The 23,345-nt window shown below is 39.6% G+C and overlaps 1 protein-coding gene across 1 annotated transcript in view; it reads left to right on the top strand.

Annotated features, from left to right (window-relative positions):
* Positions 1–23,345, top strand: part of LOC117526592 (tudor domain-containing protein 7A-like) — a 61,844-nt gene that overhangs the window by 28,294 nt on the left and 10,205 nt on the right. The window contains exon 12 of the mRNA XM_034188651.1: positions 8,248–8,347. Within this exon, the coding sequence (XP_034044542.1) occupies positions 8,248–8,347 (100 nt within the window). The remainder of the gene's footprint in view (positions 1–8,247; positions 8,348–23,345) is intronic.

A 23,345-nucleotide genomic window follows, 5' to 3' on the forward strand; every position in this document is an offset into this window, starting at 1 on the left:
GGACCTCGCCTCCAAATCCTCACACTTATTTTCAAGGGCTGCAATTTGGGAAGATAATTTGCCCACTGTATTTTGAAGTGAAGTGATGTCATCAGTACAAGTAGACAAAGCGCCCTCCATGTCAGTCACAGTGTTTTTCAGCTCGCTCATCTCCGTATTGGTAGCCGCTAAGCTAGCGCTCAATTCCGTTTTCACAGACTGAAGCTCTGACTTAATGGAAGTTAAATTTTCCGACATAGCAGAGTGGAGTTCAGTCTTGAAAAGGTCTCTCATTTCTTCTCGTAGAGCAACAAGTAAATCCGCCTTAAACTCAGCAGGAGTGAGAATAGGCATAGCCGAGGTCCCGCTCGAGGCAGGTGTGTGAGACTCACCAGAGTCCGAGGATGAGGCGGAGGCAGCAGGCCGCACCGATGGAGCAGCCGAGCTGCTCGTAGATTTAGATTTCGTAGGCATCTCAAACGTGAAAATGATCAAGATTTAAGTTTAAAAAGAAATATATCCACACAAAGTCAGTACAGATACCCTGAAGGGCTATTTTAGTGAGTTTAGCAGGAGCCCCAAGAAAAACGTCTCTCCATCAGTCACCAGACCAAAACTCCGACACATGCCCCATGGCTAAAGTGTTGAAGCTCATATTCCCTCACAATGAAAGTGATACTCTTCATTTTAGTTTTCTGAAGTAATCACTCATTTGATAGTCTTTCCTGCAGTGCCCAAGAATCCCCCAAAGAGACCTAATACCATAGGTCACTGGTTAGCTTCCAAGTTGCACAACCATACAGTAAGATGAGTTGCACCATGACTCTAAAGACTTGGACTTTTATTTTCCTGCAAAGATGTCACCATCACCAGAAACCTCTGTCTAGGGACCTCTGACTCCTCTCCATACCCATGGTATCTTTGTATAGGCTACCTATGATATCCAGGAATGTCTTGGGGATCCCACTAATTCTCAGAATGTCGCACACAGCATTCTGATTAACTGAATCAAATGCTTTGTGAAAATCAACATAGGCTGTCAAGAACCATTGCTGATATTCACACTTGATGATAGACATCTCAGGCATGAAGCCAGACTGTTTCAGATGCTGAGCAATCAATCAATCAATCAACTTTTTTCTTATATAGCGCCAGATCACAACAAACAGTTGCCCCAAGGCGCTCCATATTGCAAGGCAAGGCCATACAATAACCATGAAAAACCCCAACGGTCAAAACGACCCCCTATGAGCAAGCACTTGGCCACAGTGGGAAGGAAAAACTCCCTTTTAACAGGAAGAAACCTCCAGCAGAACCAGGCTCAGGGAGGGGCAGTCTTCTGCTGAGACTGGTTGGGGCTGAGGGAAAGAACCAGGAAAAAGACATGCCGAGAAGGGGGGCAGAGATCGATCACTAATGATTAAATGCAGAGTGATGCATACGGAGCAAAAAAAAGAAAGAAACAGTGCATCATGGGAACCCCCCCACAGTCTACGTCTAAAGCAACATAACCAAGGGATGGTCCAGGGTCACCCGATCCAGCCCTAACTATAAGCCTTAGCGAAAAGGAAAGTTTTAAGCCTAATCTTAAAAGTAGAGAGGGTATCTGTCTCCCTGATCTGAATTGGGAGCTGGTTCCACAGGAGAGGAGCCTGAAAGCTAAAGGCTCTGCCTCCCATTCTACTCTTACAAACCCTAGGAACTACAAGTAAGCCTGCAGTCTGAGAGCGAAGCGCTCTAATGGGGTAATATGGTACTACGAGGTCCCTAAGATAGGATGGGACCTGATTATTCAAAACCTTATAAGTAAGAAGAAGAATTTTAAATTCTATTCTAGAATTAACAGGAAGCCAATGAAGAGAGGCCAACACGGGTGAGATATGCTCTCTCCTGCTAGTCCCCGTCAGTACTCTAGCTGCAGCATTCTGAACCAACTGAAGGCTTTTTAGGGAACTTTTAGGACAACCTGATAAGCAACCTGAGCAGCAAGAAGTTGGGACTGAATTCGATTAAGTATTATCCTTGAAAGTTCTTTCTCCACCATTGTAGTAATACCGTTTACCTCTTGCAGTCCATGTGATTTGACTGACCATGCTGGAAGAAGACTAGTGAGGGAAGCTAACAAGACACCTAGACAGTTCTGAAGGCATTATAGGCTTCGGTGGTTGTGGTTGGACAAAGTGTGCATAGTGTATCTGTAAGTGATACACATAACTCACTACTTTAAAAAAAAAAAAAAAAAAAAAATACAGTACTTCTTTACTCTATGGGAAGTAATTTGTTACATTACTCAAGTGTTTATTGCTAAACCACAAACCTTATTGCACTGCACACGTTACAAATTCCAGTTATTGTTTGTGTCTGTGTCCCGCTCTCTCTGCCTCTCCCTGTCTGTATGAATCAAACTTTAATTTTCTTTCATGTTTAAGCAAAGCATGGCTGTGTTATGTAATTATCGATAAGACCTACCAAAGTTTTCAGCACAGAAATCTGACAACAGTACTACTAATTACCTGTGTATACACACGCACACACTTGGGATATTTGTAGAAAGGTCATTAAAGCAAATTACATCTATAAAAAGTCACTAACAGGTTAACTTACATTTGCAGCAGGACGAGAGGAAAATGAACTGATCCACATGTTTTGCTGTTGCATTATACACCTTTGTTTTCTTTGAATCCTGCACAGTCACCCTGAGTATGAAAGACTGACAACCCTGGTGGACTCTTAAGAGTTCAACCTTGTCTTCTTCACCTGTTCTGTGTCAGAAGTATGTTGTAACAGTGAACAAAGTTACTGGCTAGCCAGTAGAGCTCACATGCTGCATGACATTGTGACATAATAAGCATGCAGGGGAATCCAGTAATCCTTGCGTGCGCTCTTAAGAACTGTGATTACTGAATTTTGAATAGTAATGTTATATTACTGCGCTACCAACAAATGTATTTTGATTTGACTTTATAACGCTTTACATCCATTTATATTAAACTTGAGGGGCAGTATCATAAAAATGTTGCTCATTCTCTGTTGTTGCTCATATTGATGCTCGTTCTCTGAGATGTGCAATGTTAGGGCCCCTTCACACATAGCACAAATAAGTACGAATTTTCAATTTATTTTCATTTATACAGCACCAAATCACAACAAAGTTGCTTCAAGGCGCTTCACGCAAATAAGGTCTAACCTTACCAACCCCCAGAGCAAGCACACAGGCAACAGTGGTAAGGAAAAACTTCCTCTAAGGAAGAAACCTCAAGCAGACCAGACTCGAAGGGGTGACCCTCTGCTTGGGCGAAAATCAGGGCGAATCACAGTGAAACAGCCCGAATGAGTGAACCACAAAAACATTGAGCCGACATCAAAATCACAGTTTGTGCACAAGTACAGTGCGAGCTGCTGAAACGTGTTTTGTTTTTTCCTCTCCACATCGCGCTGCTGCTGTGGAGAAAAAAAAATGAGGACCACACACCATATAAAACACCACAATTTCCAATATTTAAACCCTTTTATTGAGTGGACAAGACAAGTCCACTTGCAAGGGGGTGAAACGTGCACGGAACAAGTATTGCGGGGGAGCACGCGAAACACATGCACGCCACAAATATTGCTGGGGGAGGGGGGGCGCATGAAACATGCACACTACGTGTTGCGGGGGGGGCGTTAAACACACACCACGTGTGTTGCTTGGCAGCACCACAGTCGTGGGGCCACTTAAACAAATTTCACAGCCAGCTCGAAAGTGGTCACCTGCTCACAATTTTCATCCTGACTGCACGAATGGCACCACATTTCCGAAGTGCTCCGCAAATGGTATTGGGTGGTCGCGTGTGGTACCTGGAATTTGGCCGAAACCTGCCGAGAGAGGGATCGAACGGGCACTCACAGGGCACTTTGTCTTTCGGCCACTGGTGTGCATGAATGGTTGTGGCGACAGATGTACGAAGCATTAGGAGGTGGCTCTGATTTTTCATGAATGGCATGCAATTTCTCCTTCGTGTGCTAGTCGGGTTCAGTCGGCTGAGAAGCTCGGGAAGCACTCGTGCTCAGCAGTCGTGCTATGTGTGAAAGGGCCCTTATGGTAAATTTTTGAAATGTTATCAAGCTGAAAGGCCAAAATAATATTTAGTAAAAATGTTAACTATTCACCATATTAATACGCTATGAACAATGTTTTTTTTTTTTTTGGTAAAAACTGCTCTCCAAAAGCATGATGTGTTTGTTTTTTCATTTATCTTTGATGTCTTTTTAATAGAATGCAGTGGGCCCCAAACCTGGGGTCTAAAGTTGCACCCTAGGCTCTATAGTTATCCATCCAGAGCTGGCATTGTATCCGAGGGCTCTCTTCATGATGATGATTGTTCCCTTAATTGCAGACAACTGCACCTCGTGTACTTGGGTGAACGGGGATTGCCTCAAGGTATTTCTTCAGGTTCTTCTTCATCAGGCCTGTTGCCCCCACCACAACTGGGATAATATTGATGTCTTTCAATGACCATGTTGTTCGTAGATAATTTTTCAGCTCTTGGTATTTTGTGATCTTTCCCCATCGATGATTTTTGGCTGTTTTCTCTTGCTTGTTCCAGATGATAATATCAGGTTTGATTCCACCTCTTTCGATATGTCTTCCTGCTGGGATCTCTTTGTTGTAGAAGACAGTTACTTTTCCGTTGGATGAGACTGGTGCTAGCTTGTGCTCCCAGACGTTTTCTTTGACTTCCATCTCCAGTTCCTTGCATACTTTCCAGTAGAGATATTGACAGATCTTGTTGTGTCTGGATGTATAAAGTCTGTCTGCCATGAGGATCTGGCATGCTGATGTTAGATGGTTTATACTCTCAACAGCTGTATGACAGAATCGGCATTTATCATTTTGTGAGATCCCTGCCATTTGTTAGAAGTCTCTGATCTTGTGCTCCAATCAGAATTCTTTCTCCATCAAAACCAAGTTCTCCATTTTTTTAGCCAGTGCATTGATCCAACTTTGTCAGTGTATTCCTTTTCGAGTTCTTGGAATCGTCCGGCCCTTTTGTGCTGTTTCCATCTTTCCACTCGGTGTTTTCCTTCCCTTTTGCTGTATTGTTCTGTCTTGCAAGTTTTGTTGCAGGCATCAGGCTGTTGCTTTCTCTCTCTTGTAGAAGTTTTCCACCAAAGTTTTTTGCCAGTTTGGTGATTGAGGTCTGTTCAGATAAGGTCTTCTCGTGGTGTTGTGCGACCTTTTTCATGATTTCTTCTTCAGGGCTCTTTAAGTACTGTCCAATACTTATTATCGATGCTCTGTAGGCCTGGTTGATTTCAGTGAGACCCAGACCGCCTTCTTTGCGAGGGAGATATATTCTGTCCATGCACTGATTTCTATATGTGACTTTATGGAGGATGAGCATCTTCCTGGTTTTTGTGTCCAACTTATTAAGCTCACGCTGTGGCCAGTCTACTATACCAAACCCATAGGTCACCACTGGTATTGCAAACTGGTTTATGGCTGTGATCTTGTTCTTTGGTGTCAACTCTGTTTTGCAGATCTTTTTTAAGTGGTTTAGGTATTCTTGTGTTGTTTTTGTTCTCATTTTCTTTGTTTGTTCAGTTCTCAAGTATTTGTATGTGGAGTTTACAGCCAGATCTTCAATGTAGCTCCCTTCATCCAATTGTATGTTTTCGGTTTTTGTCTTTTTACCTTTTTTGATTGTGCATTTATCTAGTCCAAATTCCATACGAATGTCTGTGGAGAACTTATGGACAGTTTCCACGAGCTGACTGAGTCCCTCTTTTTGTGTTGACATAGATTTTCAAATCATCCATGAACAGCAGATGGTTCACAAGTTTTTGATTTTTCCTTCCTCTGTCTCTACTTAAGTCATACCCGATGTCATGCTCCTTCAGGATTTTGCTGAGCGGGTCTATGATTAAGCAGAATAAAAGTGGCGAAAGGCTGTCTCCCTAAAATATTCCTCTCTGAACTCGTACGTCTGGGATTGTTATTTGTCCCTCTGTGTGATTGAGGATGATGGCGGCGTTCCAGTTGTTCATTTGTGCTCTCAGGAAAGATCTTATTTCCTCATTGATGTTGTAGAGTTCTAAGCACCTCATGATCCAGGAGTGTGGCACGCTGTCAAATGCCTTTTTGTAATCATTCCAAGCCATGCTGAGTTTCCTCCTCCTTTTTTTGGAATCCTCCAGGATAGCTTTGTCTATCAGTAACTGGTCTTTAGCTCCTAATCTTTTTCTGGAACAACTTTTCTGTTCATTTTCCAGGTAGCCACCAGTGTCTAGATGTTTGTAAATGGCATCTGCTATGATTCCTGTCAGCCATTTATATGATGTTGTGAGGCAGCAGATGGGTCTGTACTTGTTGGGAAGCTGTGTTTCCGTGGTCTTTGGAAGTAGGCTTGTGTTCCTAGTCGTTAGCCAGTCTGGTGTGTCCTCTTCTCCGTTCAATATTTTAGTGAAAGCCACAGCATAATGGTGGTGCAGTATTCACTCATTTTATTTCTGATCTCCTCTTCAGTGATTATAATTGCTGGCATTTGCTGTTTGTCTTTGTTTTTCTGTTTTATTTTTTCAATCCACTTGGCCTCTTGGTGTTGTTTTGGGTCTTCAAAGGGTGGTCTCCAGAATCTTTAAATTTCTTCTCTCTCGGGTGGCTGTTGTACTTCTATTGTGTCACTGACCAACTTCCGGTACACTAGCCTGGGTTTTTTTTGAAAATTGCTTGTTTATCTGTTTTGTTTGTATTTTCTTATCTTTGTTCCTAATCTGTGCTGCAAAAGCTTTCACTAATGCTGTGTTTACACATAACGATGACAAGTCACGAATGCCACAAAGTACACATTCTTGGCCGCTGATCACGAATGTGATGATTCGGGGCAGAGGCGTCAGGTGTCCTCAGGAACTGCTGCAACCTGTTACCACACGTTACGATTAAATGGCACGTTGCCGGAGAATTATCAGGAACCATTACGCACGGTCAAGAATAGTGTTCCGAGTTGTTACGCGCTATTGCGCGTAACAGCGCATTAAGTTCTGTCACGTTGTGAACGAGGTGAATTGTCTCCACACACCCACCCACACCCACCCATATTCATCCAACCGAATTCAGATCGCTCCAGTTTTTCAGAAGAACTTTGTGACTGCATGCGTAGTTGGGCTCTGTGCCATGGAGTGGCGCAGAGAGGTGGAGGAGGAGACGGACAGAGCCAGATGTGTGGCTTCATGCGGTTCTCGTCTCGTGCATCTTCCCAAACATCAGGCGCATGCAGCAGGTGGAACACCTGCAGGAGCGCGCTGAAGAGCACTGAAATAAGACTTTTAGCCGACTTGGTGTCAGCAATCAAACTGAATGCGGTACAGCAGGGTTTAATTGTGCGCGCGGTTCTTCCTCCGCCGGACTGGAGGAGGTGCAGAGATGTCTGGCTGCATGTGAGTCTCCTCTCGCTCCTCTGGTTCCTCTGGTTGACTCGTTCTCCCGCTCATCGGTTACAACAGCAGGTGGAACACCTGCAGGAGTGTCCTGAGGAGCTTCAGCAGGAACTGTGGAACGACATTTGGAGCCGAGTTTAATTGTGCGCACGTGACAGAAAACTGACTCGTCGTGGCGCGCAGTGAAATGTGACGCCGCGTTACAAGTCATGTCAAAACTTGACAGTTTCCGTGTCACTTCGTAATAACGCGTGACACTTTGGGCTCCAAGAACCATCACAGGAACCACTACGAACATTGTCACGTTCTATTAAGGATCAATACTCATCAAGACGGATCAGTACGCTCAGTTGCGACCTGCACGACGTGAGACGAAATGAGGGTGGTGTGTGACATTCGTGGAAGATTTTTTTGACAGGCAGAAACATGCTCCACGAATATCAAGAATATCACACACCAACACGCACTATTAAGAAACCTATTCAGATGCATTGTCACATTAAGAATGTCAGGAATGTGTCACGAATGACAGAAAAATGATATTCGTAACGTGTCTTGCTTATGTATAAACGCACCTTAAGGCTTAATGTTCAGCCAGTTTCTAAATAGGAAGCCAGACCTCAAATGTTTCACATTAACGCTTAATGTTTTATGTAATATGCTATAACAGTAAAACGGACTACTGCCCAGTTATTTAACATGATTAATCTCAGAATTCAATACATGGGTTGAATAATTGGTTCATTTGCTCATATTGTAGTTTCATCCTAGATTGAGGTGACCTCTTTCTAGAGGTCCTGATCCAACCGTACAGTGTTTCAGTGTTTTTAATTGCAGAATGGTTTCTTTCAGGTGTACAATGTGGACGACTGCTTTTCTTTGGAGACCAGGGCAGCCCATCTTTGGGAGCTGTGCCAAGATGTCCTCTCTCTATCCGTCCAGGCTACCAATGGTAATCTTGCATCTTGTTGCGAACAAAACCACAAAATGTTTCATAACCGTATAGAAGTGGATTGAGGTTATTTACCTCTGAACCTAAAGTAGGGCTGGGCGATATGATGAAAATATAATCATGTCATTGTGCTGGCATCAGTCTGTGATCCAAGGCATTTAACTGCACACCAGGAGCAACCTTGTTCAAAAATTGGTGTCCAGATTTTGTCAGATCACCTGCTGCAATCTACCAATCTCCCCTCTGGAAGGATTGTAAAGAAAGGAACGGCAGATGCAACTCAAATTTTCTGATGTTTATTTTCTTCACACACACTGTGTGCGCACATGCAGTAAATGCACATACAGCCGAGCTTGGAAGCCTGTTAACAGATCACACTTTGCTGGATCATAAGTTTGTTCACCAGCCAGAAAAATATTCATCCAATCAAACTTAACATTAGTTAATTTTGCAAACTGACAGCGCGTGCAAGTTCTGACAGTTAACCTAAAACTTGGGGTATCAGACCCATTATAACACCTGCCTCCTTTTGCCAACTGTGCGCACTTCATTTCTATAGTCTCAGCCACTTTTATAAATAAGATAACACACCCACATAACTACACACATTGTGCGAGAATTATACTACACTAACTTCATTCATTGGAAAATTCTACAATTGGTTTACATCAGTATAGTGATTCTTATCCTTAACAATTCACAAATGATTTAAAAACTTTTAAAAAAATCTATATTTAAAATGGCTCCGTTATTGTTGCCGTTGCACATCCTTTTTGGCTTCAGTTTTTGGGGATTGTCTGACCAACTATCTGCGGCCCCTAGACCCAAAAAGAACAATCCTTTATAGTTGCAGCAGATAAGAGAATATTTACAGAGGAATCCTGCAAATTCTGATACAAGCATCAAATTTGGCACAAGTACGCCTTTGACTTTACTGTTTTGAAGAAGAAAAAAAAAAAAACGATTGGCCACTTGAATTTTCAGCAGGCAGCCAGGTAGGGGTCAAAATTTAAAGATGCTATAATCAGATTGAAACCTACACCACATTATTTGTCTGACAAAGATTCCAAAAAGGTTTAGTTTGTACTATCTATGACTGAATGTTATGGGGTAAAAACAGCAAGAATGGTGACAAAGGTCAATTTCAGTTTGTACAGAGGTCAAAAGTTGAAGTTGCTTCAGTTGTGGTAAAAAGTGATGCAAAGCCATTAAAATATGTCAATCGTGACTGTGAGTCACTTTTGTGCACATTAAAGTCACTAAGGTGGGATCTTGTCTTGTTGCAGTCAAGAAACGAGAATCGTCCTCCGTTCCGTTGGCACAGCTCCAAACGCTGCACGGCTCTCTGCTGAGACACAGTCCAGTCGGAATTAATAACTAAAAAGAATTGCCGCTTTAAATAAAATGACACCTCTTTCCAAACGCTGTAATACAGAAAATAAACTACAGTCAACTAAAACGTTTTTTTTCTTCCCAAAATGAGACGTCCTGCATTCTTTATGAATTAAACTGATGCTGACGTGAAGCACAGCCAGCTGCAAGAGTTCAGCTCAGAGGTATGGAAAGACATTCATGCCAGTAATGTCTGAAAGGAAATGTTTTTGACAAAAAAAACTACAGATTTTTTTTTTCTATTTATATTCAGAGATCAAGGAGCCACCACGTAGAGTTTATTTAGGTCCAGAGTTTTTTAAATGCGCGGGAAGTTGCAAGAAACGAAGACGAACAAGACGCAAATCTAACAGAACGCTTTGAAATTCGAATTGAAAAATGTTTGAACTACATCCTCCCAATCCCGGACAACAACCAGGAAAGAGTTTTGCTAAAGGAATTGGCCAGAAGAGGAAGCTTAGTGATGATGAGTTAAGGGAGAGAGACAGGCTGTATGAAAGAAACAAGAGGAAGAGAGGTTTTGTCCTGACCTGGCCACAGAAATGGCCGTGGCTTGGTCATGACCAAGAAAAGAATGAGGTTTTCTGCCAAATCTGCAGGGCCTATCCGTCATATGCTGACAAGTAAGTAAAGTATATGCTTGGTCCTGGGAGACCCTGGCTGTTTTGAAGCTAGTTTAAAAGTCTAACCAGCTTGCCTTTGTGGAAACCCCACGGTGACAACATTAGCAAAGGAGCCGAGCCTATTTATTTATTTATTTTTTTCCATTTTTAGATCTATAACTCCAATCCAGACAAGGCATACTTTTTAGTTTTGATATGAACCTACATCTGTATTTTACATTTCTGACTGAGTTAGCCAATGCTGAGGGTTGCTTAAAAAATGCCCTCTAAATTTTATGGGAGTCATTTGAGAATACCCTCTGAAAAAAATCTTTTTTTTTTTTCTTTTTTTTTTTTTTTTCAACTTCATGATCCATAGACTATTTTATGTTTGTTTTTCTGGATTGGTTTATATTATATAGGCAGATTTCAAGGTGGAATATCATGAGCTCTCGTGCGCAAAACCATGGGCCAGTGCTCCTACACTGTGGGCCACTAACTTCTAAATTCTACTGCCCTGTGGGCCAGTGGGGCAAATTGGTTTATGTCAAGCCCTGATTCAGCCCAATGTCAGGGTGCTGCCATACAAGGCACTCACTACACTCCGGGAGCGACTAGGAGATTAAGGACCTTGCCCAAGGGCCCTTAGTGATCTTCCAGTCAGGCTGGGATTTGAACCATGTCTAAGGAGTGTTTGTTCTGAATTTGGTGCTTGTATCACCATTTGAAGGATTGTTTATCTGCTGCACGATTTGTCTTTTCAGGTCATAAAAAAATTTGAACTCACTTTTTCACAGTATTGGGGATTTAAGCCAAAGCAGACAGCAAGGGACTGAGTAAGATGTGTGGCCAAATAGCAGGTAATGCTGGCCGGCAGGCAAATCGATGCACAGCTGAGCAGAGCAAGAATGGCTGAGGAGTTCAGTAGTATGGTTTTAATACACACACGTCTACTTTCCTGAATCCAGGGAAAGGAGCTTCCACAGCTGCTGAAGATGAACCCATGAACACTGTGGCTAATGGCTTTAGGTTCCTGGTATCATGGATGCAGTTTTATGAAAAGCTATTGGAGGAAAATGAACAGCAAATGCAGGGATGCTTATTTGCCGTCTTTGGATGGTTTTCCGTCTTTTTGTAAATTCTTGCCGTCTAAAAGAAATGCAGGGCTGTGAAAAATCCATGGATCTGTGAAATTGCGGATTTCATCATGGGGGGGAGGTGTTAGTGTTTTACTCTATAATCATGATTGTCACTGAGTTTTTAAAATGTCTATCGCAAAGTGTTCTTTTATAACCCTGGCTGTTGCGACAGTTATTGTAAAGTGAGACTGGTTGGTTGCTGCGGCGACGCTGTGTGTCTCCTGCATGAAGCTTTAGCTAAAGGTAGCATGTGGACATCGCAAACCTTTAGAGCGCTAAAGTTTTTAAAAGAAGACTTGTGCAGCATGTCTCTGTCATGGACCGACGTTGGACAGAGAGAAGATGGCGAGAAAGACTTTGAAAAAAGGACAAGAATCCGTGGAATTGTCGCTGGCTTCATCAGCACACCTGAAAGATAAAAGAAACGGGAAAAGTGAACTGTGCCCTCAAGAAACACGGTAAGAATTTTTCTCTCTGGAAAATAAACATTGTGCTGTTCAAACAGGATTTTAGAAAAGATTATGTGACTTTTTTCATTAATCTAGACTTTCTTTCATTGGCTTTGAATGGATTTCGGGTGCATGAATTTACACAAGAGTGTAAATGAGTTTTTATTAATGTAGACGTTTTTCATAGGAAAAAGACACAGTGGCTTTGAGTGGATTTACAGGACTTTACACAAGAATATGTGGCTTTTTTACTATAAGGTATGTTAATCAAGGTATGTCAAGCAATAAATAAATTTCTGTATAAAATAAAAAATAAATTCAGGTTCAGATTCTTAGAGGTGTTTGGGCTCAGACTGAGATGGATAATTTAAACAAATTTAACATTTTATTGTTGTGCATTTAATAGTAATCGAGTGGCTTCAGTGTTATGGTATATTATATCTCTTTACCTAGTCTGAAAGCAGTTAAGATATTTATAACATTTTAGTTGAGAGTTATGATTTTTAATTGCCTAGTTTTTGAGCCCAATCACAAACAAACTAAAGTTTTCATGAAGATTTAGCTATATTTGTAAACTGTTGTGTTGTTATATTCTGTACATGTTCCTGGATGGCACAACATGCATTCAAAAGCCACATGTTGTGCCATATTGCATGAGATCACACGAGAAATTTAACAGCTGTTTCAGGTCCAAATTTAGTCCAAAGAAAGCACCAGAATGCACCACAGGGCACTTGTATTCTCAATAACACCCCCCCCCCCCCCCCCCCAGCTTTCCAAATGCCTATAGCATTCGGGGTAATTTTTGCTGTCTTGAATATTACAGATGAATCACATTGCTGTCTCTTTTTTTCTTTTCTTTTTTTTTTTATCCTAAGCATCCATGCAAATGGTAAAAAAAAAAAAAAAATGTGGTGACAACCTCCGTACAGTGGGACAAATGATGAATGTCATGTGATATACAATTCACCAATCAAATGACAGGGACCTGTTTATAACATATGAGCATGTATAATTCCACCACATTGTCAGAGTGGCACAATAACACATTAAAGGCACCTTGACACTTGCACGCATTTAAACCCGCACTGTTGCGCCATTCATTGTGCCAACATAACCCACTTTGTCCTGCTGGATGCTGCACATTGTGCCGCTGGACGCTGTTATGTAAAATAATTATTTCATAGCGGATTGATCATTTGCTGTCAGAACTTGGCTAATGAAACCACCTCCAATCACAGAGGAATTTTCTACAGCTGCAACTGTTCTTGTTGCACTTTGTGATATGGAGAACGCATTTGGAATAGTCTGGAAGGTAATTATTTATATTTGTATTGTAATGGCTTGGTAAAACAGTGCCATTTTCATTCCTTCTTATGAGTAGCTGTAAAACGTTAAATATAGATTTAACATCATCGTTCACGTGTGCTGTGCTGATGCAATGACTCGCAGTGACAGTGTTTTTGAATTGTTTGCACAATGTTCACGTGTAGTTCACAAAATTAACGTGTGCCAGAGATTTTGAACTTTTCAAAATTTTCTTTGCGAACTTGCACACAGTTTACGAGTTTACTCTCTGGCACTGCGTGGATCAAATTTGTGCAAGTGTCAAGGTACAGTAAGTTGGAAAGAGCACTTTTCCATTATGACAGTACTGCAATGGGTTTCTTTCTTTCTTTTGCGCTCTGCGTGGTAAATTGTGGGTTCCCTTTAGCCAAAGTCCAGTTGTCATTTTACTTCCAGTCTGATTTTCACCTGTTTGGTGTGAAAGACTAAATCTTTAAGATCAGACTGTTTTTCGTGGATTTGACTCACATAGGGACCCAAAAGGAACGTGTGAATACTTATTTTAGTTCATGGGCCGAGCAGGTTTTTGGTACCACTTAATGTGACTAAATGACACTTAGAATCCAGCCTCAGTGTATCATGGCCTACACAAAAATGTATGATGGCCATCCCAGGGTGGTAGCTGTAGCCAGGTCAGGGTCAATGAAAAATTACACAGAGGTCAAAATTTATAAATGCTTCAATCACACTGAAAACTATACTGCATTATTTGTCTGATCATAATAACTCCAAAAACGTAAGGTCTGGACTGTCTGTGATGGAATGTTCTGGCGTTGCGGGGTAAAAACTGCAAAAATGGTGGCAAAGGTCAATTTCAGTTTGTACAGGGTCAAAAGTTAAAGTTGCTCCAATTTCAGTAGAAAATGATGCAAATTATTGTTTGGGTTGATAGGGTTCTAAAGAATAGTTTGCACCATCTGTCGTGCTTAGTTATCACTTTGCAGGGTAACATGTCACCTGTCATAAGATCCAGTGGACATCGACCTTGTTTGACCTTTACTTCGGCCTCTAGGCCCACCGGAGGAGACATCCAGGACCGTGGTTGTGTAAATGTATCAGGCCACTTAAAAAGGTAATAATTGGAGAAGAACTTGAAGAGATAAAACAGTCTCTGAACTTTATGTCAGAAGAGCTGAGTGGTGTGGTTAAAAAACAATGAATTACTGGGTTTGTTGAGGGAGGTATGTGAGCTGAGGAAAATGCTGCAGGAAAAAGACAACAAAATTAGATTTTTGGAAAAACGGGTGGACGAGCTGGAACAGAACTCTAGAATGGATGACGTTATTGTAACAGGATTGAACACTAAACATCAATCATATGCCAGGGTAGTTGCTAACAGCGCTGGAACTTTGGAAGAAACACAGGAAGAAACACATTCCCTGGAGCAACAGATCATTAATTTTTTTTTTTTTTTTTTTGTCAAAGGACATCCACATTAATAACAGTGACATTGCAGACTGTCACTCATTACCCAAGAAGATAGCAAGGCCAAACCAACCACTATCATCAAGTTTGCAAACAGGAAAATTAAGAATGATTTGTTGAGGCAGGGCAGGAAACTGAGAGGAACAAATGTTTACATTAATGAACACTTGATAAAGAAAAATGCTGATATAGCAAGAGAAGCTAGAATGCTCTGGAAGCATCAGAAAATTCAGGCAACGTGGACAAGAAATTGCAAAGTGATGATTAAGTTAAATGGAGCACCAGAAGAAGCTAAAGTTATAGTGATAAGAGAACTTTTGGATCTGGAAAGGTTTAAATGATGGGTATTTGGTTTAATAGTGATTATGTCTGTTGTTAAAGGAACATGGGTAGGATTAATTGGGGCAATGAATTCCATGGTATGCTTACGTTATGTTTACACGATGCTGGAGTCTGATTAATTGTTTGTATTTTAAGATGACAGCTGATCCTTTTGAATTTACGTTGGTACAAGAATTACAACCTTTTCAGTATACGGAACATCATATTCAAGATTGGGAATATGAGATAGACCCGGATAATCATTTTTATTCCTCTGTAAATAATAATTGCCAGTACTATACTGAGGAACAGTACAGTAAGTGCACTATATGGGAAGGGAAGTTCTCAATAATCCACTTTATTTGCTAACAAAATTTTAACTATTAGAGAAAAAATTACTCATAACCATCCCAAAGACGTATTGTTATCTTTGGCTGCTTTCAGTGATGCCGGTATTTGGTTAGACTCTTTCTCTCCAATTGTTCTGTCTGAGTTATTTTCATTAGTTACGTCATCCAAACCATCAACATGTTTATTAGACCCCATTCCTACCAGGCTGCTCAAGGAAGCCCTACCATTATTTAATGCTTCGATCTTAAATATGATCAATCTATCTTTGTTAGTTGGCTATGTACCACAGGCTTTTAAGGTGGCAGTAATTAAACCATTACTTAAAAAGCCATCACTTGACCCAGCTATCTTAGCTAATTATAGGCCAATCTCCAACCTTCCTTTTCTCTCAAAAATTCTTGAAAGGGTAGTTGTAAAACAGCTAACTGATCATCTGCAGAGGAATGGTCTATTTGAAGAGTTTCAGTCAGGTTTTAGAATTCATCATAGTACAGAAACAGCATTAGTGAAGGTTACAAATGATCTTCTTATGGCCTCGGACAGTGGACTCATCTCTGTGCTTGTTCTGTTAGACCTCAGTGCTGCTTTTGATACTGTTGACCATAAAATTTTATTACAGAGATTAGAGCATGCCATAGGTATTAAAGGCACTGCGCTGCGGTGGTTTGAATCATATTTGTCTAATAGATTACAATTTGTTCATGTAAATGGGGAATCTTCTTCACAGACTAAAGTTAATTATGGAGTTCCACAAGGTTCTGTGCTAGGACCAATTTTATTCACTTTATACATGCTTCCCTTAGGCAATATTATTAGACGGTATTGCTTAAATTTTCATTTACGCAGATGATACCCAGCTTTATCCATGAAGCCAGAGGACACACACCAATTAGCTAAACTGCAGGATTGTCTTACAGACATAAAGACATGGATGACCTCTAATTTCCTGCTTTTAAACTCAGATAAAACTGAAGTTATTGTACTTGGCCCCACAAATCTTAGAAACATGGTGTCTAACCAGATCCTTACTCTGGGTGGCATTACCCTGACCTCTAGTAATACTGTGAGAAATCTTGGAGTCATTTTTGATCAGGATATGTCATTCAAAGCGCATATTAAACAAATATGTAGGACTGCTTTTTTGCATTTACGCAATATCTCTAAAATCAGAAAGGTCTTGTCTCAGAGTGATGCTGAAAAACTAATTCATGCATTTATTTCCTCTAGGCTGGACTATTGTAATTCATTATCAGGTTGTCCTAAAAGTTCCCTAAAAAGCCTTCAGTTAATTCAAAATGCTGCAGCTAGAGTACTGACAGGGACTAGAAGGAGAGAGCATATCTCACCCATATTGGCCTCTCTTCATTGGCTTCCTGTTAATTCTAGAATAGAATTTAAAATTCTTCTTCTTACTTATAAGGTTTTGAATAATCCGGTCCCATCTTATCTTACGGACCTCGTAGTACCATATCACCCCAATAGAGCGCTTCGCTCTCAGACTGCAGGCTTACTTGTAGTTCCTAGGGTTTGTAAGAGTAGAATGGGAGGCAGAGCCTTCAGCTTTCAGGCTCCTCTCCTGTGGAACCAGCTCCCAATTCAGATCAGGGAGACAGACACCCTCTCTACTTTTAAGATTAGGCTTAAAACTTTCCTTTTTGCTAAAGCTTATAGTTAGGGCTGGATCAGGTGACCCTGAACCATCCCTTAGTTATGCTGCTATAGATGTAGACTGCTGGGGGGTTCCCATGATGCACTGTTTCTTTCTCTTTTTGCTCTGTATGCACCACTCTGCATTTAATCATTAGTGATCGATCTCTGCTCCCCTCCACAGCATGTCTTTTTCCTGGTTCTCTCCCTCAGCCCCAACCAGTCCCAGCAGAAGACTGCCCCTCCCTGAGCCTGGTTCTGCTGGAGGTTTCTTCCTGTTAAAAGGGAGTTTTTCCTTCCCACTGTAGCCAAGTGCTTGCTCACAGGGGGTCGTTTTGACCGTTGGGGTTTTACATAATTATTGTATGGCCTTGCCTTACAATATAAAGCGCCTTGGGGCAACTGTTTGTTGTGATTTGGCGCTATATAAAAAAAATTGATTGATTGATTTAATAGGAGTTTGTACAAGAATTTTGGGAACATTAAAGACTATTTAAAACAATTCTGCCAACCTTTTAGTATAATTGCTATAACGGAAACGTGGCTTGCTGATGATGATGTTTCAAATTATGAATTGGAGTTATGAATTTAATCATTTGAATAGAGATAATAGAGGTGGCAGAGTAGCATTGTATGTTGATAAAAGCCTTAATTATAAAATCAATGATCAAGTGACAATGGCCGTAGAAAATCTTTTGGAATGTATCACAATTGAAATATGTTTGGGAATAAGTAAAAATATAATTATTAGTAGTATTTATAGAGCTCCTGGCTCAAAAATTGAAGAATTTCAAAATATTTTTCACAGATGGGTAATAAGCGAGTATTTGTCTGTGGAGATATAAATATTGATATTTTAAATCCGCATCAAAATAAAGGGACAGATGATTTCATTAATACCTTGTACACCTTAAATTTATATCCAAAAATTACTAGGCCTTCAAGAATAACTTCTCAATCAGCTACCCTTATTGATAATATTTTTACAAACGATATTAATACAAAAACAATAAGTGGTTTATTGATCAATGATATCAGTGACCATTTACCAATTTTTATAGTAACAGCTGAATTTGAATACTAAATGGAAGGAGAAAATACAGTATCGAAAGCGGTCGCAATCTGAAGAAGCTATTACTGCCCTAAAAAATGATTTATGTCTGCAGGATTGGAATTCCATTTATACGGAGAATGATGCTAATTTAGCATATGTTAAATTTGAAAAGATATTTCTTGATGTATACAACAAAAATTGTCCAGTTCTACATTGCAGCTTAAATAGTAAGTATAATGTCCATCCATGGATAACAAAGGGATTGCAAAGGGCATGTAAGAAGAAAAATATGTTATATAGAGAGTTCATCAGAAGTAAATCAAGAGAGGCTGAGATTAAATATAAGTGCTATAAAAATAAATTAACCACCATTATGCGGAATTGTAAAAAATCATACTATGGCAAAATTCTAAATGATAATCAAAATAATATAAAGGAAACATGGAAAATACTGAATAGTATTTTAAGAAATAAACCCAAATTAAAGAATTACCCATCTTACTTGTAACAATAAAGATGAATATGACATGAATCAAGTAGTGAATAGTTTTAATACATTTTATGTTAATGTTGGGCCAGATTTAGCAGCTGACATTCCACATATTACATGGGAAAGCCAGCAATTAATTGAGAGAAATCCATATACTATGTTTCTTGGCCCAGTTGATGAAAGAGAAATTATTATGATAGTCAGCACATGTAAAAGTAAAAAGTCAACTGATCATAATGTACATATGGCTTTAGTAAAGCAGATAATTCCAGAAATTGTTAAACCATTAGCATATATATTTAATAAATCATTTCAAATGGGAATTGTTCCAAATGGTATGAAAGTGGCAAAGGTGATACCTCTATTTAAATCTGGTGACAAACATCTTTTTAATAACTACAGGCCTGTGTCTATATTGTCACAATTCTCTAAGATACTGGAAAAACTTTATAATAACAGACTGGATAGATTTATTGAACTTCACAACTTGCTTGATGACAGCCAGTATCCACGGCTTTGGCTTTGTGCAATGCAATCGAAGAGATTAATAAACATATGGACCAAAGGGAATTGGTAATAGGTCTATTTGTTGACTTAAAACAGGCTTTTGATACAATCAGTCATAACATATTATTTAAAAAGCTAGAACTTTATGGGATTAGAGGAGTGGCTCTGAACTGGATTAAAAGTTATTTGCAAAACCAGAAGCAGTTTGTTAAAATCGGGGACTGCAATTCTACATATCTGGACATTGTTTGTGGGGTTCCCCAGGGCTCTGTACTGGGACCAAAATTATTTATTTTATATATTAATGATTTATGTAAAGTTTCCAATGTGTTTAAAGCAGTTCTCTTTGCTGATGACACAAACTTGTTTTGTTCTGGAGAGAATTTGCAGCGGTTATTGTTTGATTTGAGTGTCGAAATGATAAAGCTGAAGAGTTTGTTTGACATGAACAAATTGTCATTAAATTGGTCAAAAACCAAAATGATATTTGGAAATTATAAATTGGATGTACAAATACAGTTAAATATACTTGGGGGTAAATCTAGATTGTGTCAAGGAAAATAAGTTTTTAGGTGTGATTATTGATGATAAAATTAACTGGAGAGCTCATATTCAAAAGAAAGTCTCTAAAAGTATTGCAATATTGAATAAGGCAAAGTACACTTTAGATGGTAAATCACTACATACTTTGTATTGTACATTGATTGCACCTTATTTGACATACTGTGCGGACGTTTGGGGTAATAACTATAAAACTACTTTACAATCATTATTCATCCTTCAAAAAAGAGCATTAAGAATAATTCATAATTCAGGGTTTCGGGATCATACCAATCCGTTATTTATTAAATCAAAGATACTAAAACTTTATGATATGATTACATTTAAGACTGTTCAACTGATGCATAAAGCAAGAAATAAACAATTACCTCTCAGAATTCAAGAATATTTTACTTTGAGAGAGGGTAGGTATAATTTAAGGGGTATGTTTTATTTTAAAATTGCGAGCGCTAGGACGACTAGGAGGTGCTTTTGTGTTTCCATTTGTGGCCCAAAAAAATGGAATAATTTACCAGAGAAACTTAAGCAGTGTCCAGATATTAACCGGTTCAAACATTTATACAAACAAATGGTATTTGGTAGATATGTATTAGATTATTAGGGTTGAGTTGTGTTATATGTAGAGGCTGTTGTACTGGAACCTTCATTTTTTTTTCTTTTTTTCTTTTTTTAGGAGTTGTCTGGAGAAATATTTGACTTCTTTTATCTGTAACTAGGTGCTGCTGTGTTCAGATTGTATTGGGTATAAATGTCTATGAACAGGCATATATGCCTGATGATTTTATAAAGGAGGGTAGGCATGGATAAGCGTTGCTTCTGCTTACACCTTTAGGCACCATGTATTTGATTTATTTTCTTATATTTCTTTGTTTTTCTGTTATGAGTTTGGTCATATGAGTAAATTTCTGTTATGCTTGGGTGTCTAATAAATTATTATTATTATTATAATACTTTGGAGTCCAAACATTCAACACAGTCAAAACTATTCCATTTATTCATCCTTGAGCCCAGACCTGAATCCGATTGAATATCTCTGGAGATATCTGAAAATGTCTGTGTACCGACGCTCCCCATCCAACTTGATTGAGCTTGAGAGGTGCTGCAAAGAGGAATGGGCAAAACTGCCCAAAGATAGGTACACCAAGCTTATAGCGTCATATTCACGAAGTCTTGAGGGTGTAGTTGCTGCCAAAGGTGCATCAACAAAGTATTGAGCAAAGGGTATGAATACTTATCTATGTGTGATTTAATTTCTGCAAATTTCTTAAAAATAAAAAAAATGTCACCATTGTGTTTGTCTATCTATATGTGGCACTGCGATAGACTGGCATTCTGTCCAGGGTGTACCCTGCCACATGCCGTATAACTGCAGAGATAGCCCCGCTCCCAACCCCTCCCCCCCCCCCCAAAAAAAAATTTCTGCAAATTTATAAAAAAAAAAAAAAAATTCATTTTGTCATTCTGGGGTGTTGTGAGTGGAATTTTGAGGGGAAAAAAAAAATTTACCCTGTTTTGGAATAAGGCTGTAACATAAATACGTAAATCTCAGAGTCTGAGTCTTGTCTTGATACTGAAAAACTAATTCATGCATTTATTTCCTCTAGGCTGGACTGTTGTAATTCATTATTATCAGGTTGTCCTAAAAGTTCCCTGAAAAGCCTTCAGTTAATTCAAAATGCTGCAGCTAGAGTACTGACGGGGACTAGGAGAGAGCATATTTCACCCATATTGGCCTCTCTTCATTGGCTTCCTGTTAATTTTAGAATAGAATTTAAAATTCTTCTTCTTACTTATAAGGTTTTGAATAATCAGGTCCCATCTTATCTTAGGGACCTCATAGTACCATATCACCCCAATAGAGCGCTTCGCTCTCAGACTGCAGGCTTACTTGTAGTTCCTAGGGTTTTTAAGAGTAGAATGGGAGGCAGAGCCTTCAGCTTTCAGGCTCCTCTCCTCTGGAACCAGCTCCCAATTTGGATCAGGGAGACAGACACCCTCTACTTTTAAGATTAGGCTTAAAACTTTCCTTTTTGCTAAAGCTTATAGTTAGGGCTGGATCAGGTGTTAGTTATGCTGCTATAGACTTAGACTGCTGGGGGGTTCCCATGATGCACTGAGTGTTTCTTTCTATTTTTGCTCTGTATGCACCACTCTGCATTTAATCATTAGTGATTGATCTCTGCTCCCCTCCACAGCATGTCTTTTTCCTGGTTCTCTCCCTCAGCCCCAACCAGTCCCAGCAGAAGACTGCCCCTCCCTGAGCCTGGTTCTGCTGGAGGTTTCTTCCTGTTAAAAGGGAGTTTTTCCTTCCCACTGTCGCCAAGTGCTTGCTCACAGGGGGTCGTTTTGACCGTTGGGGTTTTTCCATAATTATTGTATGGCTTTGCCTTACAATATAAAGCGCCTTGGGGCAACTGTTTATTGTGATTTGGCGCTATATAAATAAAATTGATTTGATTTAAATGGCCTTTCACACTGAACACGTTAAGGGCATGAAACACTTCACACATCGCTCTAAAACCCCATTATTTTCAATGAGAAGTGTTGTGTTTTTGCCTCAAAATAGTTTTAAGTTTTTTTTTGTTGTTTTTATCTTTATTAATCTGTAAATTAAAACCATAACTTACCTGTTGTTTCAGATGAGATGATTTCTTGATTAACATTAGAAGGAACCTTGGACATTTTAAGAGAAAATAGCATGAAAATTAATGTGTGCATTTTTAAGTCTGGTAGATTCATTCATATCTGAAAACCAGGAACAAAAGACACTGTAAATAAATATATAAATATTTTTTATAAATGCAGTAGGGGATGATGATAAGATAATGACTTCAGTGTGTCTGTTAATTAGGATTTCTCAACATGACCTAAGCATCATGATGAAATACTTTTTTTAAATTAGTCATGTCAACATTTAATTGTGTCCTTGTTGACTATGTGATTGCTTTTAATGTTGTAATCAGGACAGAGTAATTACTAAAATATGACTGACTATTGGAGTGATTGTGAATGCTTTGAAATTATGCACAGGAGCAGGGTTCTTCGATCTGTACAAGTGTCTTATTAACTGAACTCTGACTTCATGGACATGTTTAAAGCTAGAGTTGGTAGTCCTAGAGAGCTAAAGATTTGAAAGTAGCACCTCCTCTAGGTTCCACCCCCCTCCTCCCTAGCCCGTCAGTGCTCCGTCCAAAGCCACGCCCCCACAAACTTGAATGTGCATTTGACTGTGGGACTCAGTGGGAGAGCTGACTAGGATTTTAAAATTATCTTTAGGTTTCCAAAAGCTGAGAGACCACACACGTGGAGATAAAAAAAAAAGTCATAGATCTAACAGGTTTGGTCGTACAGTGTGTGGTGTTCAGCCACACGGTAAGGACAACACCACACACAAACAGTTTTCACACAAGAACATTCCCAGCTCAGACAGGAAATTTCGCAAAATCTCTCGAGATTAAACATGACTTCAGAGTAAACAAATGGAGATACTTTGTGGTCTATTTAAAACAGAGGGGAAAAAAAAACAAAAGAAAAGGAAAAGGTGTTCTTTAAAGGAGTGGAGGCAGCGCGCCCACCGGACTTTCTGGTAAGTCAGAACAGCTGTTTTGATTTTATTTTCCGCTCCGTACGTCCGTCACATCGCTTTCTGATTGGCTGCACGTCACATTCAGCAGGCTGCGATATCATGCCAAAACAATCCAACATGTTGAATA

Source organism: Thalassophryne amazonica, chromosome 15 (genome assembly GCF_902500255.1).
Source record: "Thalassophryne amazonica chromosome 15, fThaAma1.1, whole genome shotgun sequence".
NCBI lineage: Eukaryota > Metazoa > Chordata > Actinopteri > Batrachoidiformes > Batrachoididae > Thalassophryne > Thalassophryne amazonica.